Source organism: Nelumbo nucifera, chromosome 5 (genome assembly GCF_055504915.1).
Source record: "Nelumbo nucifera cultivar China Antique chromosome 5, China Antique-T2T, whole genome shotgun sequence".
NCBI classification, from domain to species: domain Eukaryota; kingdom Viridiplantae; phylum Streptophyta; class Magnoliopsida; order Proteales; family Nelumbonaceae; genus Nelumbo; species Nelumbo nucifera.
The window spans coordinates 80,685,356-80,713,233 of NC_142653.1; the positions used below are offsets into that span (position 1 = coordinate 80,685,356).

A 27,878-nucleotide genomic window follows, 5' to 3' on the forward strand; every position below is an offset into this window, starting at 1 on the left:
TTAGTGCAAGAATGTAATAAACTCAAAAAATTATTGCATAAAAATTTTTACCGAAGTTGCACTATGATACTGATTAGTGATCGTGATATGGTCATTGCTATTCCGACAGAAAGGATGTAACAAACATTACTACAGCAGGAAGCAAGAACGTAATGAATTCAAAATGAGCCATTCAAGGTGATTAAGAGACTATAAGTTACAGGATCAAATCTATCTTATCTTCCTTCGTCTTGCCTATGGCTTTTGCTGAAGACCACGCAACAACTTTCTCACTTTCTTTCTGTTTTTTTTTTTCGCTATATAAAACGAAAATACGATATTCCTGCAGTGTTGCTAAAAAAGCAAAACATTCTCCGCAGGATATCGTTCTTTTTGATGATCATCCTGATGGGATACCAGATGTATTGAATTATATTGACTTACTTCCTAGCTAATATCAATATTTTATCTTTCAAAAAAAAAAAAAAAACTAAGGTCTTCCCACGTGACCAGATGATTCAAAAAGAATGGATTTAAGTTCAAGAATATGGCGGCTTGGTAAATGGATTTCGTTTTGAAGGCTTGTTGGATACAAGGGTAAGCTATAGCATTCTATATTTCTACCGTCACAACATTCATAGCTTAAGTGCGTGCAAATGTATGGAATTTTCTCTTGGCAAGAAGAGTAAACATTATATCAGAAAAATAAACAGTTCGGCATTATACTAGATAATTAAACATATCATAAGGCAACGATAAAGTTTATAAATATTGTGTTCAGCCAGATATTTAACAAACAAAGCACCATATGATAATTGGTGTCTGGAAATTTTCAGAAAGGAAAACCAGGAAATTTAACCAAAAGTTGACAATAAGTTTTTATAAGTACCATATGAACAAGAGAAAAAAAAGGAGCAATGTTATTCCCATCTTAGAGGGCTGTATGCGAGGGTGAGCCGCTCAGCATAAAATTTCAGGCTTCTGGAAATGCCCATAAAACTTGAGATTGGAGTTCGCATGCCGGCATCGTTGAAGTTGCAACAGAGATTTTGGAGGGTATAACCTAATGAAACAGGTTTTCCAAATTCAAAATGCAGAACTTGTACCTGCATTATGACTGGCACAAATTGTTAAGTGAGGACTTCCCTTCTCACACTAAAACTGAATTGAATTCCTTAAAGAAAAAAGAATTTCAAATCAACCAGTATGTTTTTCATGATGGAAAGGGTGGTGTTCAAGGAGAGATCGGAAGATCTAAAATTGGAATTTTCGAAAATATATTTTTTCTGTATTTTTTGCACAGTAGGGGCATTTTTGTCATTTTGACTAGTCCCAAGTGGCCCTAACCCATGATATCCTGTTCTACTTGTTTAGTAGGGTTTATCTTTTAATTTTCAGTTTAACTGCATAGTGGGTGCAAAGTTATGGAGCTTCTCGATGTAAATAATATGCAGTGGCATTTTTGTAATTATGATGAACAGTATTCTGAGCCACGCAAATCTCTTGTATTCTCTTCCTTTTGAAGCTAATGAAGATTTATTTAGAGCTCTTTTTGCAAGTTTTCTGTATCAAGTGATCCTAGGTCCTATAGATCAACCAAATAAATTTTTACACAACAAAAACTAATATTTGACTTCGTGTTTGAAAAGAATATCGAGCTGTCTCAAAGTGGTAATCATGTCCATCAGGCTGGCAAATAACATTGCTACTCCACATATCTCCAATATTGTCACCAACTTATAATACTATCTCTTGTATTCCACATAGTGCCAATAGTGTTATTCACTAGGGACAATGTCGATTCCAGAAAAAATTCGTGTAGGTACCAATGGAAATGGAAATGTCGTGCAAATATTAGGAAATTTATGGACATTTCAAACCATGATTGAAGCAGTGTTATTGGGATGTGTATCAAAGGGTAGTTGGTAGACTTTGATATCTTTGCATGACATAACATCACTAAAATACAGGGAAAAAAGAACAACAAGACAAAAAAGAAAAATGACTGACCTGTGGATGCAGCCACTCCTGGGGAATAATGCTTATGGATCCTCTGATCAGTTCATCTGATTGGAATAAAAGAAGCCAGACTCATATGGTGCTTTGAACAACTGGAACTCTTGAAATTGGTTACTGCCATTACTACGTACAGTTAATGAATGCATCCGGGGTCCGGCTTGTTGTTCAGCCTGCCAGTATTCTGATGGAGGTAGGCCTTGAGGCACCAAATGCACCACTGGCTGAGTCATCTTTGTACGGTTTGTATGTATTATCTGGTTGAGTGAATTGGGTTCAGGGTCACTTGAACCCCAAGAACTAGTTGACAGAAGAGAGAGAGCACGCCGGAGATCTGGTGTTGTGTCCAAGTTAGAAGTGACCCCAGATGCTTCCATACCTGAAAAAAGGTAGTCAAATCATACCAATAACATGAAAACCTTAACTAAGAGAAAATATGAAAAAACAACTTGCAAGATCTTACTAAACAGAATATCTTCTAGTTGGGCCATTTAACAAATGCTGAATGATGGTGTTCTCTCAACACCTATCTATGTTGTATTTTCTTTTTCTTTTTAATGAATTTTCTTTTTTTTCTTTATCAAAAAAAAGGAAGCTTCCACATGGCAAATTGGTTTGGGATCCAAAACGGTCCCACAAGTTCTTATTACTATTCTTTATTAATGGAGCAAATTTGATCCCAAAAACACTTGCCACATGCCAGAATATGCCCATCTTTTTGGATTAAAATATTAAATCTTCAACAGTCTCTTTTGTTTGACAAAATAATTGAAGTTAGCGTAAAGGGCTTTTATGAATTGGAGGATTGAGCAGGTCTCCCACCCAGAGAGTCCCTTGCTTGTTGGACAGCTCTAATTGGGCATATCCATAAGGTGAGGCTTGGAAACAAGGGGGGCGGGGGCTTGTCACCTAGTCAACCAGCAACCATCTTTCACTAGTAATTTAATCCTTATAAAAAAGTATAAACTTCATATTAAAATCTAGAAAATCAACATATTCATGAGAAGAAAAAGACGAAACAAAAATAAAATTCAGAAAATACAAAGAAAAGAGAAGAGGAAGAAAAATGTGTTGATTGGAAAAAAAAATAAGTTCTTCCTTGTTGGTTCAAGTTTCAAAGTCTTTTAGGGTTCAAGACAGCACACAACAATCATGTTTGTTGATTGAACGCTAACAAATAAGAAAATAATAAAATATAAACCCACAAAACAAACAAATCAGTTTAATAATGTCTATTTTATTTATTATAATCTCAAAAAAATAAAGAATATAAAGTATTTCATAGGCACCATATACAAAACCAAGTCAACAGACCACAACTTGCTATCAGTTGTAGCCTTGTAGCATGTGTAATGGTGCATCAAAATTAATAACATACATTAAATAGTATGAATCATCATAGGATAGAGTTTTTCTGAAGAAGAAACAAATGATACCTTGGTTGAGGACCTCGGCAGTGGTGCCCTTCAATGACAAGAGCCTTTGAGGTTCATGGCTAAGTGTAGAAATGGCATTTGGCACCTCATTGCTGGGCAAATGTAATTGGCCATCAATGCTTCCTGCTTTGGCCGGTCTCATCGGAGATCCCTTTGTTTGTGTAAACTTAAAGTCAGATGCGCTTTCCCAAGTTGGACTTACAGCAGGTCTCATGTGAATGATTGGGATCCTGTTTAACATAAGGCTCATCTGTTGCCTTTCATCTGTGAAGGTTGGCACAAGCAGATCAATTAACATGCATAAATTGGAAAAAAGGAGCAGTATTGCTTCTCTTTGTTTTACTTTACTTTTATTTTATTTCTTTTTTTATGTAAGAAAGTCCAAAAATTAATTCTTGAGTTGTCAATTTGTAAGTATCAAGCAAAATGGAAACATTCATGCCCAACCAGAAGTTACAACATGAAAAACAAACAAAAATAAATGATAGCAATAAAAATGTTGACATCTTAGAGAATACGTAGAAGATGATAACATTCTTACATGTCCAAAAATATTGTATATTATACCAACCAGTTGTCTGACAACAAATGAAATGAGATGATAACAAGCCCAAACATAAGTTACAAACAATGTTCATAGATCAGGACCAGGCATAGAACAAGAGAAAGGAGAGGTTCATGGGTCAGAGGTTCAACTGGGGTCAAACCAGAGGTCGAACCATGACGATGTGGCATATATGTATATGTAGGTGGGTCACATAAATACTATACATAATATATTTTACAAGTTGTATTGTACTTGAATGTGGTGGATAGATGGCAAATTTCCTTAGTTTTTAAAGAAAATAACCAGGCATTTTCTTTAAAATACTTGTATTAAAGTAATATACACAACAACATTTTAAAAAACGACCTGGAAACGGAACCTTTCTGGCCACCGGTTTCCGGATCAACGGTTTGACCGTCCGGTTCGAACGGACGGCCCATTCTGACAGCAAAATTAAAAAAGGTCAAAAAACTGTTGAACGGGTCGACGATTTGACCACCCGGGTCAATGGTTTGTTGACTTTTTCAACGGTTTTTGACCAGATTCCGAGTTTTGGGTAAAACGGAACCGGTTGACTGGACGGTTTGCAGGCCGAACGGTCGTCCGGGTCAACGGCGATTCGAAAACGTTGATACACAATAAAGGGTCATTAATTAACACAAATGAAGAGATGGATAAATGGTAATTGAGCAACACATAAACAAGTGGTCATGCGTTCAAATCTTGCCATAAGCATTTTGAAATTTCAGTTATTTAGTGACCAAGCGATTTCACGAAACCAGGATCAGCTCTCTGGTTAAACTGGCTGGTCAGCTGGTTTTGACTGGTTTTATATGAATTCCGGTTTTCAGTGTATGAACAAACCAGCCAGAGACCCAGATCACAGTTCAACCGGTCCGGTCCAGTTTTCTGAAGACTAGTTACAAACTTGGAGAATTGTACTGAAACTATGCATCAATCATTGATTTAATATGGAAAGTTGCAAATTAATAAACAAAATAGAGATGGCAAGGAAATGACTAATTGCAACAAAACATTGACATCTATGCAAAAGGTTATGTCAGTTATCCTATATATACCCAAACCATAGGCTTGAATGAAATAATAAGTACAATAAAATAAAGATGTCGGTGCAGATTGAACCGTCATCTATAATGTATATTTGAAAGGCAGAGAGGATCAACCATCATATCTACTGCTTTGCATTTAGGTCTATAGTCAACTCATCATTATCATCATTTAAGCCTTATACCAGCTAATATGGGGTCACAGCTACATGAAACTTGTTCCACCATTCCAGTGTATTCAATGCCATATACATTTTTGAACTATGGGCCCTTTAAATCATTTCTCACTACATCAACCCATGCCTCTTTTGGTCTGACCCTAGCTCTTCTAGCCCCTTTAATTTGTCACAGAGTACTTACTGGCTGTAGATGGTCTTCTCTGCACATGCTCAAAGCATCTTAGTCTACTTTCCTTAATTTTACATCCTAGTGGAGCTACTCCTAGTTCCTTCAAATTAGGTCTATAGTCAATAAGTTGTATTTTTCAGAACCTAACATTTTCAGGTGGACTCTAAAATTTCTTGGTTATCTTGTGAGCTTATCATGAAACTCCATTGAAACTTTGGTGAAAACTAGTTCCTTAACAAACAAACAGCATCTAATTATAGAAAAAATTGTAGCTGAAATCATGTTCAATTCAGTATCATTGAAGCTGAAGTCAAAGATTTTTTATTTTTTTTTGATAAATGACATAAAGTCAAAGATATTGGGTAAACTATACTAATATCCCAAGGGATTTTGCACCAATGTTTTGAAAACCAACCCAGACATCAAAATGGAAAGTTGGATGGGTCATATTTAGAATGGTTTAACCAGTGATTCATCCAGTGTAACAATAAAAACTGTCAAAAACCAATGACCCACCCAGAGGTGCAGTAACCAGTTCTACTACCCATAGCCATAAGGCTGATCATTTCTAGCCTACATAACATCTGTTTTATTTATGTTATATATGTGAGGCTTAGATGATGATGATACTAAATACAATGTATTTAAATTTGTAGGCCCAAAATCTCAGGATTACATTTCAGGACCAGGGTGCTGAACTGGGCCCAGGCCTGGGCTGTGCCCCTTACTATAGGTGCTAAGCCTGGCCCATGATTTTCAAAGGGTGCACGCCTGGACTGAAGTGCAAGGCATACCAGGTGCATGCCTAGGTGCACACCAGGTGCATGTCTTTTGAAGGTGCTGCGTCTGGGGGCTAGGATGGATTCGGATGGAATTATTCTAAGATGAGGATTAAGGAGGGGAGGACCCACAAGGATTTCAACACAATGCATGTGTTAGTCTTTGGACCCGCTATATCCTTTGAGTAGTTGAGTCAAGATTAGGATACAATCAGGATTTAGGAATTTAGTAGAGGCAAACTCTTCAAAGGGTGATAGTTTGAAAAACTTTTGAAAAAAAATACGATCATTCTTTTTCATTTTCTTGTGTATATGTTTTGGGACTTTGGAGAATTCTCCAAACAGGAGAAAGAAAGAGCAAGAAAGGGCCTTCTAATGGAAAAGTCTGGTAACACCTGTGCAATTGGAGCAAATCCTAAAGCAAGTCTAGTAAGGCAAAAGGGCTTCCCTGTGATGGGGATCGGTCCATGCATTATAAGGCCTATTCTTGTAAAAAAGGCCAACAAACAGGTTCTAATGTGGCATAGAGAAGACTCTTGGGACTTGGACTGATCTGGTCAGGGGTATTTTCGTCATTTGACCATCCCAATGTGGACTTGGGCTATAGAATCTTGTTCCTATAGCTTAGTAGTGCTTGTCTTTCAATTTTCAGTTTATTTGCATTAGTAGATAGAAAGTTATTATGTTTCTTGATGCACAAGACAAAGAGTGGCACTTTTTGTAATTACGGTGAACAGTGTTCTAGGCCACACAAGTCACTCTATAAATAGATGTATTCTCTTCTTTTTGAAGCTAATGAATGAATGAAGATTTCTTAAGAGCTCTCTTGCTGTATGGAGTGATTCCTACAAACCCTAGAGTGATTCTAGGACCCCTTGGAGTGATTCCTTGGGATTTCTCTCTCTTTTCTCTTTCTCTACCCTTTGTACTCTCTCTTCCTCTCTTTCTGTCTAGGACCCCTTGGAGTGATTCCTTGGGATTTCTCTCTCTTTTCTCTTTCTCTACCCTTTGTACTCTCTCTTCCTCTCTTTCTGTCTTGTGTTGGTTTGTCCCAGCCCTACTGCATCACCCTATTACAGATATACACTCTTGGAATGAACTGGGGAATGATATCTAAGACCTTGACATGTACAAGCAAAAAGCTAGTAAGCTACTAGATGTGATGAATGAGTCGAGAAGTTGGCACAAGCATCAACATAGAGGTGCCAAGAGAAATGATAATGGGTCCAAGGCTAGAGGTTAAGGTAAGTGCACAAAGAAATGGTCCCGTAGAGGCCTAAGGGATGATGAGTCCATTTGTGTTTCGGAGCTCTTGCTTCTTCCAAAGTCTGTGTGTTTGGACCCTTCTAGACCTGATAAAAGGATTTGGACACTAACCCTAAGTGGCTCCTTTACTTGTGCCTGATACGTGCCTTAGGAGAACTCATCCCTAAAGGCTAGCTGTAAGAGGGAGGGAACCCAAGCACATATATATAACACAACGGTATCCCATACTACCAATGTGGGATATCTCACATTAGCATCCCATGCTACCAACATGGGACAAATGGATTGTAACAGTGCTTCTTTCTTTAAATCCCTCTTCCATTCCCTCCTCTCAGGTTTTCCCTATTAAAGAAATCTGGTCAAGGCCAATTCCTCCTAAAATAGCTGTGTTGTTTTTTATCAATAACAGAATAGCTCATTAAAAAATAAGAATAGGTACAACAGGACGAGGAGAGATAAACTCTCTTAATTCCCCACCAAAAGAAAAACAAAATAGCTGTGTTCTGTTGCGAAGCCTTTTATGGTAAGATCAATACTTTGGAAAACTTGCAAAAGAAGAAACATTATATGTGTTTGTCCCCAAACTAATTCATTTTGTGTGAAGTGAAGAGTGAGCACTTTCACCATTTGTTGGTATCTTGCTCTTTTGCTGCTAGTATTTGGAATTGGGTTTTAACTTCATTTCGGTGTAGGTGGAACTTGCCCTCTGAAGTAAATATGCTTTTTGAACCGTTTTCCTTTGGGCAACTGACAAAGAGAGGGAATTTAATGCGGAAGTGTATCAGAGCAGCGCTTGTGGACAATTTGGGAGAAGATGAAAGCTAGAATTTTTCAACAAAAGGAGAGAAGCCTTGCTGAAGTAAAGGAGTGTATATTGACAAAGGCAACCTTCTAGTTGAAATTTCAGACCTGTTCGTGAATTTTTCTTATGATGATTTAAGGAGAAATTGGACAGTAGTGGCGGCATCCACAGCTTCCACAAAGAATAGACAACAAGCAGAATGGAAACCCCCTCCAGAAAGAGTGCTTAAACTGAACTTTGATGGAAGCAAACAAGGTAATCCAGCGCCCTCGAGTATAGGAGGGATCCTAAGAGATAAAGACAGCAACATCCTATCTTTGTTCTCAGGGCTAATGGGAGTTGGAGACTCTACAAGGGCTGAGATATTAGCAGCAGTACAAGGTATACAGGTTGCTAACCAACTTGGAGTTGAGAACATGATAGTTGAGGGGGACTCCAAGGTGGTAGTGGGCTGTCAAATCCAAAAACAGTTTTGGGGTTACAAAGATCTTTTCAAGAAAGTTAAGTAGAAAGCTTGCTGAATTAAGGAGTTTATTGAAGAAAGAAGGAGAAGAAGAGAAGTTGAAAAGAAATGAGAGCAATAATCTGGCCGCCCCTTTCACTTATTATTTATACTAAAAATAATAGAGCAGTACAAAGACAACTATGCCCTTATAGGGCAGCAAGACATAAAACAGCATATATAAGACACAAAAACATAATAAAATTTGGACTCACATAACTACTGTGGTCCCTACCTCCTATCTAACAACTAACATAAAACATCTACTCATAAAAAATATCATAAAATTGATTAATCTTCAACACTCCCCCTCAAGTTGGGAGTAAATGTCACACATTCCCAACTTGCATAGATCATGTTCAAGCTTGTTCTTTGCCACCCCTTTAGTGAGAACATCGGCCAGCTACAACTCTGAAGAGACATAAGGCAAACAGACTTTTTCGGTTGTTGCCCTTTCTCTTATAAAGGGCAATCAACCCACCATTCTTTGATATCTCCCTGCATCCTTTACCAACTCACCATCAACACCATTAATTTTGTGATTTGGATCAATAGGAGTGTCTACTAGTTTGGTCCCCAACTTCCCAGTCTCCCGTAATAGGTCAAGTACATACTTCCTCTATGAAATGAAGATCCCATGCTTAGATCTTGCAACTTCAATCCCTAAGAAGTATTTGCTCACCAAGATCTTTGATCTCAAATTCTTGCTGCAATGATTTTTTGAGATCATCAATCTCCTCTAGATCATTTCCTGTCACCACTATATCATCCACATACACAATCAGAATTGACATCAGAGCATCTCTCATCTTCACAAAGAGAGTGTGATCAGACTGTGTCTGTGTGTATCCAAAACGGATGAGTGCCCCTCTGAACCTGTCAAACCAAGCCCTAGGTGTCTGTTTCAGTCCAAACAGAGATTTTCCGAGCCTGCACACCTTTCCCTTACCAACATTCTCATAAAAGCCTGCTGGAATGTCCATATATACCTCATTCTGTAAATCACCATTGAGGAAGACATTTTTTACATCAAGCTAGAACAAAGGCCATGAATATGGCTAGTAGAGATAAAAGGATACGAACTAAACTCATCTTAGCTACTGGAGCAAAGGCTTCCAGATAATCAACACCATAGGTTTGAGTATACCCTTTTGCTACCAACATTGCCTTGTATCTCTCTATCTTGCCATCAGCCTATACTTCACTGTGAATACCCATCTACATCCGACTGTTTCCTTGTCTGAGGGGAGATCAACTATTTCCCAAGTTTGGTTTTTAACCAAAGCATCCATCTCATATTGAATGGTTGTTTTCCACTTAGGTTTGGAGAGAGCCTCAGTAACATTCCTAGGTATAGACACAGAATCCAGGGAAAAAAGAAAAGCATGGTAGGAGGGTGATAAGACACTGTAGGAAAGATGGTGTGAAATGCAATGGGCTGTACACTTTCTCTTCCCCTTACGAAGTGCAATGGGAAGATCAAGGTCAGTGGGATCAACTGCAACAATAGTGTTAGGGACAGGAGCATTATCATCAGAAAACATAACAGGCTCAGGCTCAAGAGGAATACCTGGAACTATATCTGCCAAATCTGGAGTTTCAGAAGGACTGATAGAGAGTGGTGTGGGTTGAGGATGTGTGGAGTCAACCATCATTTGCCGGCGCTGATATTTCTGTAAGCTGCCTGTAGTGGCTCAGATAATGAAACTAGAGGTGCAGGTGTTGGCTGAACTGATGAAGGTGCTGGTTGAACTGATGAAGGCACCAAAGAAACAGGAAGAGGAACAAATTGTGAGTGCTCCTCCCCAAAACTCTCCCCTAAGGAGAACCACTCGAGAAAAAGGTGGATTCAAAGAAAGTAAGATCCATTGTGACAAATTCTACTCTTCGACACTAGGTCATAACAGCAATACCCCTTTTGGTTCTAAGCATACCCAAGAAAAACAAATTTCTTGGCCTTAGGATCCAATTTCTTGCGATGAGAGCCAAGAATGTGAACAAGGAAACACACCCAAAAACCCTCAGAGGTATATGAAATATCTCCCCATTTGGAAAAAGCAGACTAAATGGCACTTTAAACCCCAAAGTCCGTGAAAGAACACGGTTAATCAAATGCACGGCTGTAAGAACTGCATCTCCCTAGAACTACATAGGAACTAAAGCACACACCATAAGACTCCTTGCAACCTCCACAATGTGTTTGTTTTTTCTCTCAGAAACTCTATTCTATTGTGGTGTATATACACAACTGCTCTAATGAATTACCCCATGTTCTAGAAGATACGTGGTCAAGTCCTTCTCAAAGTACTCTCTAGCATTATCTGATCTAAAAATCTTAGTTCCCACTCCAAATTGTGTGAGAACTATTTGGTGGAACTATCGTACCAAGTTAGGAACCTCATCACGTGATCTTATCAAATATATCCAAGAACATTGTGTATAATCATCCACAAACAAGATAAAGTAACGAAATCCTCCCATGGAAGGGATATGATATGGCCCCCATACATCAGTGTGAACAATATTAAAAGCAAAAGTACTTTTATTACTTGTTTTAAAAGGCTGTCTACAATGCTTTCCTAACTGACAACTCTCACACTCCAAAGTAGATAACTGAACAGACTCAAACAACTTTGGGAAAAGACATTTCAAAGAACTAAAAGAAAGGTGTCCCAAGCAATTGTGCCAGAGCATAATCTGGTTCACTGACTCTGACCCACTACTACTGCTATTGCTAACATGATGGCCCTGATCTCTCAGAATCTCATCTAGAAGGTAGACTCCATTCACCTCACGACCACTCCCAATCATCTTCTTTGGCTCCAGATCTTGCAAAACACAATTACCAGGAAGAAAAGTCACGGAACAATTCAAATTCTTTGTCAAAGAACTAACAGACAGTAGGTTGGTATGAAGTCTAGGGACATGTAAAACAGAAGACAGAGTTATATCATTATTGGTCACTCTAATTGTCCCTTTCCCAGCAATGGGAATATGTGGCTATAGAGACTTTGCCTCTACCAGAACACAACTGATAGGAACTGAAAAGGGTAGGGGCATTAGTCATGTGCTCAGATGCTCCTGAGTCTATAATCCAGGGAGGTCCCTCCTTACCTGAAGTGGATGCAAGATTTGCAGTTGCATATAAACTACCTGCATGTGCAAAGGAAGAGGTGTAGTTGGCTCCTGCATTCTGTTGTCCATCTGGAAGGCTAATGCTAGGTGAAAATTTCTTACTCATAAGTTGTCCAAACCTCTCCAATTCTGTCTTCACTACTGCTATTGCAATGGATTCCCAATCAGTTTGGGAAAGAGGGACCGAAGAGTCTCCTGTAGTGGCTACATTTGCATTTCCCTTTTTGTTCCTTATCCGGGCAGGCATAAGATTTGGATGTAGCTTCCAGCAAGTATCCCTGGTATGCTTAGGCTTCTTGCAATAATCACACACCAAGTCCTTCTTATCTTCCCTTCTAGTCTCACTATTCCCCCTGTCTCCATTCGGCTTAGGTTTTGTTGTACCAACCATAGCCGACTAGTCAATCCCAGGCTGTCTCAGCATTACATTCCTCCTACTCTCCTCTCTAGAGACAAGGGCATAGGCTTGAGAGAGTGTCACACCCTCCCTAGAAAGAATATGTTGCTTAGCAATGTCGAATTTAGGGTTCAACCCTGCCAAGAACTCAAAAACCCTATTCCTCTCTACCAGTCTGTGATAGGTTGCTGCATCATTTACACTTTGCCATACCACAATTTCTAAGTGATCTATTTCCTGCCATAGGGTTTTCAACATGGAGAAATACACAGCAAGAGGTTTTTCTCCCTATTTCATACTTATCACCTGATTCCTTAACTGATAGGCTCTGGCTTCATTTTGTTTCTGAGAATAGGTTTCAATCACTCCATCCCAAATTTCCTTAGCAGTATTAGCCCATTGGAAATTTTTTGCAATATGAGGTAACATAGAATTACACAGCCAGGACATGTAATTCTCTTGCACCCACTGGGAAGAGTCTGCATCAGGTTTCTTCTCCTCCCTAGTGAGATACCCTAATTTTCCACGGGCATCAATAGCCATCTTAGCTAATTGTGCCCACTCCAAATAATTTGTACCATTAAGTTTTACTGTAGAAATGATCCTAAACCCAAAAATATCACTACTACCTCCAACACCCAGTCCCACAGTACTGATAGATTTCATCTCGATATTCCAACTCTCCATCTTACTTCAAATAGTTTAACAGTAGGAAAAAATAGATTGGAAACCTTCCAAAAACAATTTAATATCATACACACAAAAACAAACCCTTCCAGAAGAAGAAAACCCTAGTTGGAGAGAAATCTCTCTCCTCCCCACGCCTCCCAACAGAGAGGAGTGAATCGATCACTCCAGGAGGCTAAGAAAAATCTAGAAACCAAACCACACTCTTCATCTGCTAGCAATCTACAGCAGATCGATCAACCCTTTATTACTTCATGCAGTCGGCTGATCTAGGGCTGCATGAGAATGCTTCTAGAAACCCTAGCCGCCGCTTTGACACCAAGTAGAAAGCTTGCTGAATTAAGGAGTTTCTTGAAGAAAGAAGTAGGAGAGAAGGAGAAGAAGATAAGTTGAAAAGAAAGGAGAGCAATAATCTGGCCGCCCCCTTCACTTATTATTTATACTAAAAATAATAGACCTGTACAAAGACAACTATGCCCTTATAGGGTGGCAAGACATAAAACAGCATATATAAGACACAAAAACATAATAAAATTTGGACTCACATAACTACTGTGGTCTCCACCTCCTATCTAACAAATAACATAAAACATCTACTCATAAAAAACATCATAAAACTGATCAATCTTCAACAAGTTAATTGGCTGACAAGGAATATGGTAGTTAGTTTTCAGTGGATCAGTAGAACGTCAAATGCTATGACTAATTCATTGGATAAACAAGGGATATCAAGGGGTGATCTGTTTTGGGCTACCTTATAATTGTAATTTCAGGCTAGACCGTGTTTTTTTCTCAATGCTCAGCTCTAAGGGGAGGTAACATGTCGTACCTCCTCTTAGGCTGATTGTACACCTCTTCTATGCTTAATAAAATACCAATCATTTATCAAAAAAATAAATAAATAACAGGTTGGTGGTTTGGTTGCTTGTAAATAATGAAGGAAAGGTTATTGGGTAAAGGAAGGGAAGTGCACATGGAGATGGAAACAAGGGATCATGTGTTGTAGGAGTAATGCCCAGGTAGGTGGTTAGATGGGAAAAGGTGAGAAGGAAGGAGGGTGGTTTGGGAATAGGTAATGTGAGAAAGAAGAATCTCTCTTTTGGGTAAGTGGCTGTGGAGGTTTCCTTGGAGAATGAAAAGCTTCAAATATCGTTATAACTAGCATTCATGGGCTATTAGAGAATGGTTGGAATGCTGGTTTGTTGCATAGAGCTACTCACACTGCTCGGAAAACAATACATGGTGTCCTTTTCTTAATCATATAAGGTATGACTTGTCCTCTGGTAATAAGGTTAAATTTTAGGAAGACATTTGGCTTGGGGAGTCTCCCTTGAAAAACTTGCTTCCTACACTATATTCAAACTCAAGGAGACCTATGTTTGGTTTTATTCACTCTTTAAACTCATCCTTTAGGTTGACCTGGAACTAGTGTTTTAAAAGGCATGGGAGGCATATGCCTGAAGGCATGGTGCCCCCAAAATACCTTAAGGCATATGCCAGAGGTGTTGATACCTCTGAGGCGTATGCCTCATATGCCTTTTTCATAAGGCATGCTAGAAGCATATGCCCCATGCACACCTCATATAAAATACAAAAAAAAAAGAAGAAAAAAGAAAGGGAGGGTGAAAGAAAAAGAAAGAAAGAAAGAGAAGAAAAAAGATAAAAGAAAGAGGGCCGGGGGTTCTACCCACTTCTTAATATAAAAGATTTTTATTAAAAATAAAGAAAAATAAGATTATCCTTCCTCTTCCTCCTCCCCGCTCCTTCCTCTTAAGGAGATTTATGCCTCTTACGTTCTGAACTATGCCTCATGCCTCTAGGTAGTAGAACATCTCACGTCACGCCCCGCATTTTAAAACATTGCTTGGAACTTGGGACTAAGGAGGAATATTAGAGATTCTGAAAGTAGAGAAATGAATACATAGAATAAAATTAGAGAGCACCTTTTTGATTCTGACTTAGAGAAATGAATACATAGAATAAAAGAAAAGAACAACAGAGTACTTCTTAAAAGGAAAGTCCTTTTCCTTCCCTGTCTTCCCTTGGGAACTTCTCTTTTCTTCTCTCTTTATCTTGGCTTTTCTTAAGAATCTCTTGAGACACAATTTTCTCCAAAGAGGGGGAGACTCTAGCTTCAAGGAGCTTAAATAGGGTGGGGTAATTATGCAACTACCCCCTCCCCCTAGGTGGACACCTGTCCCTCCCACTTAAAGAGAGGGAACTCCCATACAGGACACCTGTTTTTAGTTTTGATGATTAGCTAGCAGACTAGCCAACCCACTTATTTGGGTTATAAACTATTTAAATATTATTTGGATTTAAAAAATGCGTTCTAAAGTATTTAATGACTCTTGCGGATGGGTTGTGTGTGGTCTCTTAATCTTGCTGGTAGTTTTTCTTGAAAGTCCTTTTTTAATTACCTAGTGGCCCTTTCTTCCTTTCCATCATTTCCTATGAAGGAAGTTTGGTGTTCTCCTATTCCCCGAAAAATCAGTGCCTTTTGTTGGGAAGTATTCCATTGGAGCATCAATACTTGCAATTTGCTGCAGAGAAAAAAGACCATAATGACTTTTGTCCCCTACCTGGTATATCATGTGCAGATTGAATGGCGAGACTGCCTTCCACCTCTTAATCTCCTATCCATTCATTTACTGCATTTGCAAATGTCATTCTACTCTTATTTAGGTGTAGGTGGAACCCCCCTGTTAGTTTGGACAAGCTGTTTGACTCGTCCATAATAAGATGCACAACAAGGAGGGGCATAATCATGTTGAAATGCAAAAGAGCAGCAGTTATTTGGATACTATAGGAAGAAAAAAATGCAAGAAATTTTTATGAGAAAGAAAGAAGCAAGGTAAGGAGGCTCTAACTGAAACCATCACAAGAGTAGAACAATGGATGAAGACTTTGGTACTATTCTTGGAGTTCACTGTGGAAGGTTCTTTTAGAAATTGGGGAGCAATATCAAGGTCCTCCATAAACAAAAATTATTGAGGATTGGATACCTCCGCACCAACGTGGGTAAAGATGAACTTTGATGGTTGTAGCTTGGGTAATCTGGGCCTTTTGGAACAGGAGGAGTGTTAAGGGACGAGAATGGTACCATAAGTGCAATTCAGGTCCAGTAGAAGGAGATTCAGTAAGGGCAGAACTTTTGGCAGTAGTGTTCAGGGTGCAAAAAGCAAAAAAAATGGGAGTTGAAAGGTTGTTTACTGAAGGGGATTCAAAAGTGGTAGTTGAATAGTTAATGAAGGAAGAATGTCGTGTGGTACTTCAGGAATAAGTTAAGACGATTTAAATGGTACTCAAAAGACATGCAAATACAAATCAGATGGGTTTAGGCCTGCAAATCGTTTGGTTGATGATTTGGCTAAGCAAGGGTTAATAAACAACAAATGTTTTGGGCTCAAATGTAAAAAGGATGTTGACTTGAGACTATAGTGCCTCTTTTTTCTTTTGTATCCACGATCTCTTGTTGTAACTCTTTTAATCTTTAATGAATGAATTTCTCTCTTTGCTACTGATAAAAAAAGAGCCCAAGTAGGTGGTTTCTTTGCTTGTTGAGCTGGGTGGTTGTCTTGTTTTCCTTCTACTATCTATTTTGGTTGTGGATATATAAATAGATGTACACAAGTGTCATTTTATTGAGGTTTCATAAGACCTATTCATGGTTCAGGTAGCCTAATTGGCTGCCTAGATGGCCTGGCCCAACCCGTTCTTTATCAGTCTTGGACAAAGTTTTAGGCCCGTGGGCTCGGGACCTAAGCACCAACCCCAACTATTTTTGGCAACCTTCATTGTCAGCTAGAGACACCAATCAGTTGGCTCACTGGCCTAGTGCTGCAATTGAGATCAATGTTTGAAAAATGGACTAACACTACCATATTTTAATAATAGTGCGATTTCAATATTACAATCCATATTTTATTAACTGAAAAAACACAAGGGCAATAATGAAAAAGGAGATACATTCATTGGTATAGTGACCACAAGCGAAATTGTTGGCAGCCTCCTTGCTGCTAGACCTGTTCATGGGCCGGGTAGCCCGATGGCCTGGCCCAACCGCAGTCAGGCTTGGACATATTATCAGGCCTATGGGACCGGGCTCAGGCCCTATTATCTAAGGTCTACTTAATTTCAAGCCAGGCTTGGGATTTCACAAAAACGCCCAGCCCAACCCAACAATATTTTATAAAACAAAAATATTAATAATATATTACATATTATTAAAAACAAGGTTGAAAATATCGTTACGTATCGGCTCATATCGGGGCCTTCCCAATACACCCCCACGGGTCAGGCCATGGTTCAGAGGGTAGCTGGGACTTAAAACGACCCCTTTGAACCGGTTTTGAAAAAAAAAATAAATAAAACACAAAAAAACACTGATACCGGCATATCAGCCTGTATCGATATTTAGAACCTTGATTAAAAATATAATAATATACATACTTTTTTCTTAACCGGCTAACCCTAAATCCCTAATGTTTTCATTCGACAACCTCCCTCATCCTTGTTTTTTGTTCAAACCTGGATTGAAAGAATTTGGAAGGTTTCTTCCCTTCCACATCGATGGCTAGTGATAGCAGCAGTGTCATCTCCTTCTACAGGTGGTGACTGGCGACTGACGACAACAACCAGACAACTTTTGTGTTTTTTGGGCTGTTCCTATTGGATGTAATGCTCGTATGTCTTCTCTTGTATGCCCTTCCCTTTTTTCAAGAAGTAAGCTTTGTACAACGTTGGCACAAGCAAAGCCCAAACAAGAGAGAGAGAGAGAGAGGTTGGAGCAAAAGAAATCTTCCTCCTTAGAATATGCCCTTCTTGCTTGCAAAATGAATCTATTGTATGAAGTGGAATTCATCCATGGTGAAGATGGTGAAAATGCATCCCCTGCATCAAACATAGAAACAACACGAGGAAGATGGCAAAGTTTCTGTTGATTCAAGTCAATGTAAAGAAGGTTGGGAAGAGAGGATGAAAGTGCTAAATGCAAGTCTAGTAGGGAGGTTTGTGTGTCTGGATTTGGACATGAAGAATATTGAGGCTTGGGCACACCTTGAACAGGGAAAGGAGAATGTTTTGGGGGGAGTCAAAGAGTTGAATGGAGGGCTATTTTTGTTTATGTTCTACAATAGAGAAATAGCGGAAAGGATCTTAAAATCAAAGGCATCAATGGCTAGGGAGGTGGACCTCCAATTGGGATGGTGGTTTTCGACACCTAGTGCATTGAGCGCAAGGTTTAAAATTTTAACATAATACACCATATACAAGGCATATCATATCATATCTTTGAAGGTTTGATACGGGATATGGTGGGAAATAGGTGGTATCGTCTTTTTTCCATCATATAGTACCCGTATCGATGGCGTATCAATGGTGTATCAAGAGCGTATTAAGCGCATTGGTTGATGAGCTACGAAAAAGATACAAACAAAGAACGATAAGCCTTCTCACCCCCAAACGACTTTAAAACTCCAAACCTCATTCCTAGAGTGTTATATCTGAAAAAAAACGCAAGAAACAAGTGTGAATCAAGGTTTTTGAAGATTTTTCAAAAACATGTAAGTTTTTTCATAATTTCTTATGATTTCTTTTCTTTTTTTGATTGAATTCTTGAAAATGTTCAAATCTATGATGATCCTTTTTTTGGTGTTATGAGTAGATCTATCATCTATGGAAATGTTATGAATAAATTTAGGGAAAAAATAAAATAACAAAAAAATGAAAAATGTGTTTTTATCTGCCTATAAAGACTTAATATGTTTTAGATCTATGGATGATCTATCATATCCATAATTGAAATTTCTTGTACAATATGTTTTTATTTTTTTGTAATTTTTGGAATTAAATAATAAATTTTAATTATTTATATTTTCTTGTAATTTGCCCATAAAGACTATGTATGTTGTAGATCTATGAATGATCTTTCACATCCATAAAGAAACTGAAATTTCTTCTTCAATATTTCTTTTTTATTTTTTATATCTCATAATTAAAAAATAAATAATAGTTAATTATAGTTTGATGATCTAATCATAAGGATTGAATATATTGTAGATCTATGGATGATCTATGGATATGATCGATCATATCCACATAGTAATAATTATTTTTTGAATATATTGTACAATGTTTATTTATTTTTTATTTTTTGTATTTTTAGAATAAAAAATAGATATTAATTATTTAAATAATAAATAATTATTAATTATATTTTATCTTAGAAGTTGTGCCAATGCATGTTTTATGATTTATTAAAGTATTTATGATGTTTTTATGTGTATCTTAATTTTTCTCCGATACACATGCATATCCAAGGTGTATCCTAAGACGTCTCTTAAAATTGCCTTTCCGATACACTAGGCGTGTATGATACTTTGAACCTTGGTTGAGCAGAGGGAGGAGGGTGGTTTGGACCAATGTAATCGGAATTCCACTTCATGCTTGGAGCATCCTCATGTTTGAAGCGATTGGAGACCTTTTTTGGGAAATACTTGAAATTTGATGGCAAGACATTTCAGTTATCCCAAGCAGAATAGAGCTGCAATTTGCTAGGGAAGATTTGTGAGATAAGATTAATGATAGAAGGGGAGGAAGGAACATTTCTAAGTTCAGTAATGGATAAGGAGGCTGACTCGGATTGAAAGGCAGAAGGGTTTGTGCATAAATGCATGGAGAACAAAAGTTAGTCGTTGAAGGGGTAGGAGGTGTCTTCAGAGATGAGGATGGAAAGGTTCTTGCAATGTATTCAGGTCCCATTGGGATTGGGGACTCTTAAAGTTGAGGTATATGCTGTACTGGAGTCTGGAGGGTATAAGAAAGGCTAAGGAACTGAATATACACAAGTTAGTCATTGAAGGGGACTCAGAGTTGGTGTTAAGCTGGTTACAGAAGGAAAGTGGGCTTCGGAAAATTGCTAATGAGAGGAGGGAAATTAAAGGCTAACTAGGGGGGATGGGAATCCAATTCCAGTGGATGAAGAGAACAGCAAATGCATTTGCAGATGCTTTGGCAAAGCAGGGAGTGGGAAGGGACCAAATGTTTTGGGCTGTATTGTAAGCATTTTTGTTTTTTGTTGTTCTCTTGGAGAGAGTTAAGCTTTTTTATCTCTCTCTGGAGTGTTGTAACTAATTTTTATTAATTTAATAAATTCCTGTTATTGATCAAAAAAAAAAATCATGGAGAACAAAGCATAGAAGGGAGAGGCGAAGAAACGATCACAAGAAGGAGATGAAGATGGGGTGGAAGGGGCAAAGGGAAGAACTGGAAGTTCAGGGGAGGTTAGGGGTGGAGAAGTAAAAAAGGGAGGACACGTGGAGGATGGAAAGAAGGAGAGGGAAGAGCAAGGGGCGTGTGAAAAGGCTGGGGAAGAGAAATAAGACAGCTGATAGAGAATATTAAAGAGTTGAAGCATTCAGGTAGGGCCCACACTAAAATTGGAAGGTCAAACTTAAGAGATAAAAACAGGTTAAAGGGGCTAGGGGTGTTAAGAGGGAGGGGCATAATTGGAAAAAGGCAAAGCTGTTGGGTTTTTCGAGAAACTCGACAAAAAAAACAAGCAATGGCTAGGAGAAAGAAAGCTAGAAGCCAAAAAGAGACTGGGTTTGGGTGGTGACAACATTCAAGAATGGTAAGAAAGTTTTGAAGGCATTGCATGATGGGAGATTGGTTGGGGAGCTTAAGAGTGATCGCCCGTTACAATAGAAAGAAGCAGAGGATGACGACAAGGGCCCTAAGGTTTGTAATGACAGTGATTTGCAGTGGCTTAACAAAGCAAGAGATCTGATTGGGAGAGAGTGCTTTAGCACAAGGTAGGCATCAACCAATTCAGCAAGAGGTTGTCAACAGTCTTAATCCCTTACAGATTACAATAGAGGAGAAAGAATAAGGAATAGGGGAAGAAGAGAGAGGGGATGCTCCAGAGGAAACGTCTGCTGTTGGTTTGCTCATTGATGAGGTAAGTCCATCTAACTCTAATTCATTGGCCACCTTGGATGAGCATAGGGAGGAAAGAACGAAAGAAAATAAGAAGATAATAGAAGAAGAGAGGGGAGGAAGTGGGAAGAGAAAGGAACTGTTCAAGGTTGAAGGGAGTGGTCCTCAGAGGAGGGTTTATAATAGGAAATGGAGATTTGTGGGTTTAGCGAGTGGTGAAGCTGGAGTGAGGGGGGAAAGGGGGGATGCTCCAGAGGAAACGTCTGCTGTCGGTTTGCTCATTGATGAGGTAAGTCCATCTAACTCTAATTCATTGGCCACCTTGGATGAGCATAGGGAGGAAAGAACGAAAGGAAATAAGAAGATAATAGAAGAAGAGAGGGGAGGAAGTGGGAAGAGAAAGGAACTGTTCAAGGTTGAAGGGAGTGGTCCTCAGAGGAGGGTTTATAATAGGAAATGGAGATTTGTGGGTTTAGCGAGTGGTGAAGCTGGAGTGAGGGGGGAAAGGGGGGGAGGGAGGAGGAAGAGAGAGGGAGCAGAGAGGATTAAGATGCAAGAGGGATTGAAGACCAAGACAGAACTGAAATTATTAAAAATGGAGAAGTGGTTATTAATAAACTAGTGGAAAGGGAGGTGGCAGTGGGGAAATTGTTGGGTTTATTCTTCTGTGGAGGGGAAGGTTTTGTGAGGGCTGATTTGAACAGTTTGAAAAGAAGAGACGAATGGAAAAGAATAGAAAAAAGGAGAGGATTGAGAAGGATAGGGATTGGGATGAAGAGGGGGTGAAGAGGAAGGTAGGGGCAAGAATGAAGTTATTAAGTTGGCATATGAGGGGACCAAGGGAGAGAACAGCAGGGCAGTGGTGAAGAACTTGATTAGAAAACACTGACCAGGGATAGTGTTGGCTGCAGGAAACAAAATTGGAAAATTTTGATGTGGGCATGAAGGAAGAAATCTGGGGAGTGAACAGTGAAGAATGACTGGATTTAAAGGCTGAAGGGTTGTCAGGTGGGCTGCCCATACGGAGCCAGGGTATTTAGGAAGGTATGAATCGTTTGGAGCTGCATTACATTTGTAGTGAGCTGGATCATTTGAAATGAGAGGAACGGATCAGTAGATTGGATCTTGGTCCCTCTGGATTTTGTTTATGTCAATTGAGTAGCCTTGGGAGACAGTTTTTGGGACATTCTAAAGCTTCAAAGATGTAATGTGATCGGTGCTGTGTAGAGTAGTTTTTTTGGGGTGTCTGTTCAGATTGTACTATCTTTTTATTTTAATGAAATCCTTTTTTATTTATTCTTCACAGAGAGAGAGAGAGAGAAAGAGAGAGAGAGAACTAAGTTTTATACAGCAACATTGGCACAAACTACTATTACAAAGCCCCTTTCAATCATACTTGCTAGCTTGTTAGTGTTGAAACCAGTTTGTAATTCAACAAGGCAGCTAGAAAATACATAACCATAGCCCAAAGTTGTTCACCCATTACCAAAGGAAAAAAGACCAATACCTAATGTTGGTCCCAGCTACTGGGATCTTGAGAGGGGTGGACCATATATGGACCTAAGGCTCAGTTTTGGAAGAGTGGAAATACAAATATGTGCACTGCACATACAAGGTTTGGAAATACCTTATACAGGGTTTTGCACTGAACAATTTGTATCTGCACTCTTCCTTTGCAGTGAAAATGAAATTCGTACTGGTGTAAATGCATGGAAATCCAATGGGCTGAGTGTAATTTCCTGTTTACTTTTGTTCTGGGTTTGAGCTTGTTTCATTTGTTTGTGAGGAGTAAAACAGGGAGTACAATGATGTTCTCCCCACTATATACATGAAAGAAAGTGAAGGGGAGATGGGTTTTTGTTTGAGAGGAGTAAAACAGGAAGTAAAACGATGGAGCCCCTGCTTTATATGAGAGGGATTAAGGTAGGTAGGTGGTGCAAATGTTGAATCAGTGTATGGGATACAAAATTTTTTAGCAAAAAGTGCAGATTTTGAGAATCATAATAAGAGTGTAAATCATGATGATAACAATTTTATGCAAATCTAACCTAGGAATAAATTTGCATCTGGTTAAGATTTACACTGCAAACAAACAGAGCATAAACTTTCGCATTTCTTGCACAAAGTGGCTGCTCTCAAACTTAAAACCGTATTCTCATGTTTATCAACCCATTTCTTGCACAAATAGAGAACTTCCTTTTATGCTAATTCCAAGGAACTAAAGGTAAATAGAGAACTTCCTTTTATGCTAATTCCAAGGAACTAAAGGTAAATAGAGAACTTCCTTTTATGCTAATTCCACATTCAAAATTATAAAGGAACTTCCTTCTGTTCTCAAACAGTTGAGACACAGAATTTCCGATAAAACAAAACCAAAACAGGAATAGAAACAACTAATCCATAAAAGAAAAGAAAAACTGAGTATGGAAACACTTATCAGGACTAAGTTTGGTGGTCCAAAAGCTGGCATGTTTAGTATATACATCCATTGGAACATAACAAAAACATTGTAATTGTATTAGGTATAAGCCATAACATAATTTTTTGAAGCATTTTCACCATTTATCTCAATCAAGAATTGATTTTTATTGCAACGCAGAACACAAAATTTCAATATATATCTAATGTTCATAAGTAACAGGCTCACATTTTTTCATCTAAAACAATGTGAGCACGTTATGTGAACATCCATTAAAAATTTACATCTACAAGAAAGTGGTTCAAGAAGTCAGAGCTAAAAATAGTACCATAAAATGATGAAGACAGTCTTGCAGAATTGAATTGGATTGCCTCAGGTTGTGACTTGCGGCGACGTGCATTGTGATCAGAGAGACGCCTACGACAGCTACGCTTTTTCTCATCAAACTCAGACAAATCATGGAACCTTTAACATGATCAAGCAGGTGGTTGTCACGACAATGTCTTCTAGCATTCTGAGAAGCTAAAATTTGGCATTCACTTAGAGCAAAACTTTACAACTACAGTAGATGACTAGATGACAACATGTAAAAATGTCTTACGTCATTGCCAGCATATGCAAAGTTAAACCACAGTGGTCAAAAATAATAACAATAGAAGATCAATCTTCTAATTAGGAGTCATTCCAGTTACTCAGAAATATTATATGATGCATACCTGCTACATTGTTGGCAAAACCGGCGTTCCAGGCCTGCTACAATTACCTTTGGGGATTTGGAATGGCTTTCACAAACTCTATGCCTGCGATGGTAATCTTTAGCTGATGTAAGGTCGAGGTTACAACCTTCTACTTGGCACTGTGGGGTCTGAGTGCTCTGATAAGATGCCCTGGATCTCTTTGCTGTGGTAGAAGATGATGTTGGAATGACAGAAAATGAGTTCTTAATTGTGCTCCCGGCACAAATGTCTTCAAAGTAAGTGCGCTTACCAAGCTTTAAACCAATCACTGGTTCACTCGAGCCAACTGAAGCCCCCAATGTTGGAGAAGTTCCAGTATCTTCTAATCTGGGAAATTCTTTTTTCTTGCTAAAATCCTTAGGAAAATCTTCAGCAGCCTCAAAATTAAAATTGGATATTTTTATTCCCCCCTTCAATGATGAGTCAACAGATGCAGAGATCGAACTCTTGGATGAGGAGCCATGTCCCAAATCAGAGCCAGAACAACCACCTCCCGCAGATGAATAGACAGATCCATTATCAATTCCTCCATCCCCTTCAATCCCCCAATCTGTCGGTTGCACCTGCTTGGGAATGTCACTTGCTTTTCCATTGAACATTACTAGGTTATCCCAGTCCCACTGTGAGGGAGTCTTTGGATTCCACTCCATGACAGAAGTCCTCATAGGAAAGGTTTCACAAACTGTTTGACTCATAAAACATGCAATAACTCACAACTCACCCAACTACGTTGGACAGGATCAGATCCTGTAGGAATTAAACAAATATGTCATCAAGGGAGAGAGCTGTTAGCAAGCCAATGTGAAAGAATATATAGAAGGAAACTATCATTTTTTTTGAGAAAAAAAGGAAAGTTATCATAAGTACAAATCATGCAGAGCAGGAAGGAATCCATTATATACAAATCAGATAGGTAAGTGAATTTTTGGAAAGATAAGAAACAATCATACCCTCTTTACTTTTTTTAATTATTGTTGATATTACATCAAAGATAAATTCAAGCATACCTCCAAAATCATATAATAGCACTGGCTAGTCTTTTCTCGGCTTCCTCTCTCTCTACTCAGCAGTAGCAGATCAACAGCATAGACTAGCGTATAGCAAACCTTTCCTTTGAAATGAACCAGGGTCAGCTCCTTTCCTCTCTGATCACAGACAAGTGCCACCAATACCCCTTAAAACCCAACTCTACCCATCTAACGAGAAGGTCAAATGGCGGAGGGAGAGACAACAGCTTCTCTAGCACCAGCACTCCAGCACTTTGAGCACGGTTAACCTTTATTGATCCCTCGAGATTAAATCCCCTACTTCAATTGGCTAAACATGTAACGTCAAGGGTTCAATGTAGTAGATACAGAGAATGTGTATAGAGGAAGCAGCCCTTACAGAGCCAGCGCCATTACATGAGCTGATGGAATTAGTAATACCTTTGCTATCTTCAATGCTTTGCATCTTCCACCAATGAAGATGAACCTTCCTCCTGACCCCCTCACCCTCTCTCTCTCCCCATACTACAAATCTCAGCTTCTCAGTACTCTAAGCCTCAGACCATCGGCAATATTCAAGCTCTTCCAATAAAAGAAATGCCCTTACTCTTTTATCTAAGAACTGTTCTGTTCAGCAAGACTCACCCACCCCCTGAATGCCAGCCAACCTGCTCCCTTCTCGGTTTCAGAGAGATTACAAAAGATTACGCCTCCATTATTTCACCATATCCAACTAGTCTCCGAAAAAAGTTACCGTTACCCACTACACCAAACCAGTTTAATTCTCCTCTCTTTCCTTCTCATCAACCATCCAAAAGTCCCCTTTATATCCTTTTGCAATTACTTTCCCAATTATTTATGTCTGGACCCAACTGAGCTTTTTTCTGTCAAAACTTTTACTGCGTTATGTTAGACTAAAACTGCCGCCTTTATATCCTTTGGAAATTACTTTCCCCAATTATTCTTTTGCCAAAATTATTGGAAGAAAACAACCTTTTTTACCATCTGTTGTCCATCTTCGGCCTCTAATTAATCATCCATTTCCCCCGAAAACTCAAAATAGAAACCAGAAATCCACTTCCTTGATTTTATCTCACTCAGACCCAGAACACCAGACATTCGCCTTAGGCGGCACAAATCTCTTAGAAAAACAAAATCGTGGAATTTATGGTAGATGAAAAGCTTCCAATTAACCGCTCATCAAACCCAACTCAGAAAATACAGAAGGAAACGATACTTTTTTTCTGCATTGCAATATTTGTATCTTAGTTCTAATCCCTGATCAATCATCATCATCATAGTCACACAGTCTCTCCTGCAACAATGAAGACAGGGATCCAACTAACGCTCAACGTGCTTGCTCCACCTAATCAAATAACAAAGGCATCGTTACTTGCAAAGACATGTATAGATTAACGAAAAAGAACGTCGAATTGACCATCTGAGTTCAACGAAAAAAGCTGTTTAAACACGGCATACTTGTTTTGGCCCTTTTGGGTGCATAACAAAAACGGGTCAAACTCGCATTGACCAACTCAGAAAATGCAGAATTTTTTTTTCTTTTCCATCTATGAATCTGCTCTGAAGCTTTTTAAAAAAGAGATTAAAACAAACAAACCAATTTTTTTATTGATCGTATTTGACGCCTTTTTGCCTTTTCTTTTTAAATGTTTTAATGGGTTGTTTGGTTAATACTTCAATAGAGAAAAAAGCATTTCCCGTTTTCTTTTTATTTCCTCAATACATTTTGGAAGTATCGTAAGGCAGAAGCTTTTTCTTCTCCGTGATGTCCGTACTTCAAACTGGAAAATTTTGGATTTTTCATCAAGGTCAGAATTTCCTCTACGGAAATATCAGAGGAAAATCTTTAAAGCTAGGGAGTTACAACATAAATTAAAGAGAATTTAATTTCCCTTAACAAATACGAAGCCTTCTATTGCTTTCTTCTGTGGGCAGACCCCACCTTCTATCTAGGGCTTCAGCTCTTTCTTCTTTCTTTTTTTTTTATTTTTCTTTTTCATGATTTCAGAAATTTTGGCGGTGAATTTATGTCAAACTACTGAGCGAAAACGTAGAAATTTTTTACCGTTTTCAGCAACATTTCTAACGATTTTTTTCTTTTGTTTTCTAAATAATCCATCTAGGGTTCCTCTCTAAGGAATCGAAAAACAAGTTTTATTTAAAAAGAAAAATTGAGTTTCAGACATTGCAACTTTGCAAGTACCCATGTCCATCAATACAAGTACTTGAACACTGAACTTGGGAGAAAAATCCAAAAAACAGAGAAACAGACTTATTTTTTATTACTGAGTTGAGAATTTCTCGAGGTTGATAGTTGATCTCTTTATTAGGGCTAATTAGCGAGAGAGAGGTTGAACTGAACTTACGGGGAGTAAAAGGTGCTGATGGTGAACATGTGCGGAGTCTGCCATTTAAGAAGCTGCAAAGCTCTGGAACACAAGACAGGTGGACGAACTCCCCACCAGTGGATCCAAACACTCTTACACACCACTCAGACAAACAATTGCAGTTTTTGCCCTCTCCCGCTCTCCCCCACCCAACTCAGTCCTTTCTTTAAATTCAGAGTAAGAAGACAGACAGGAAAAGCGCCGGATGTTGATAACTGATACGAGAGAGAGAATCACGGCTCAAGTTAACTCACACGAGTTGCCGATTCGGCTCAGCATATAACACAGACAAAGAGAATATAAATATCTTACCTCTTATCCATTAATAAAAATAAGAATGGCTCAATGTTATCGTCAAAGACCCGATTAAAATATATTTCCATCTTATTACATTTTCAGAAATTTAATAATGTAATTTTATTAGTATAA

At 38.6% G+C, this 27,878-nt stretch overlaps 1 protein-coding gene across 3 annotated transcripts; it reads right to left on the minus strand.

Annotated features, from left to right (window-relative positions):
* Positions 1 to 724: 724 nt before the first annotated feature.
* LOC104593839 (squamosa promoter-binding-like protein 3) lies at positions 725 to 27,596 on the minus strand. Of its 3 annotated transcripts, XM_010253864.3 has the most exons (8): positions 27,429 to 27,596; positions 25,063 to 26,407; positions 24,306 to 24,802; positions 24,035 to 24,218; positions 23,647 to 23,783; positions 3,432 to 3,695; positions 1,990 to 2,374; positions 725 to 1,096 (listed from the first exon to the last, which is right to left on the minus strand). In XM_010253864.3, exons 3-7 carry the CDS (start codon positions 24,748 to 24,750, stop codon positions 2,037 to 2,039), a joined length of 1,368 nt encoding a protein of 455 aa, XP_010252166.1. In that variant the 5' UTR covers positions 24,751 to 24,802; positions 25,063 to 26,407; positions 27,429 to 27,596; the 3' UTR covers positions 725 to 1,096; positions 1,990 to 2,036. The 3 variants fall into 3 exon arrangements, with proteins under 3 accessions (XP_010252166.1, XP_010252164.1, XP_010252163.1); XM_010253862.3 differs by having other exon boundaries at positions 725 to 1,085; positions 24,035 to 24,802; XM_010253861.3 differs by having other exon boundaries at positions 24,035 to 24,802.
* Positions 27,597 to 27,878: the final 282 nt, after the last annotated feature.

Bases quoted from the DNA above. Each gene is read 5' to 3' on its own strand.
- LOC104593839 (XM_010253862.3), bottom strand. From the start codon at position 24,750: ATGAGTCAAACAGTTTGTGAAACCTTTCCTATGAGGACTTCTGTCATG. The intron at 23,784-24,034 runs GTATGCATCATA...ATCATGTTAAAG, and splicing joins TTTTGCCAACAATGTAGCAG to GTTCCATGATTTGTCTGAGT. The intron at 3,696-23,646 runs GTACTATTTTTA...CAACCTTCACAG, and splicing joins ACTGTCTTCATCATTTTATG to ATGAAAGGCAACAGATGAGC.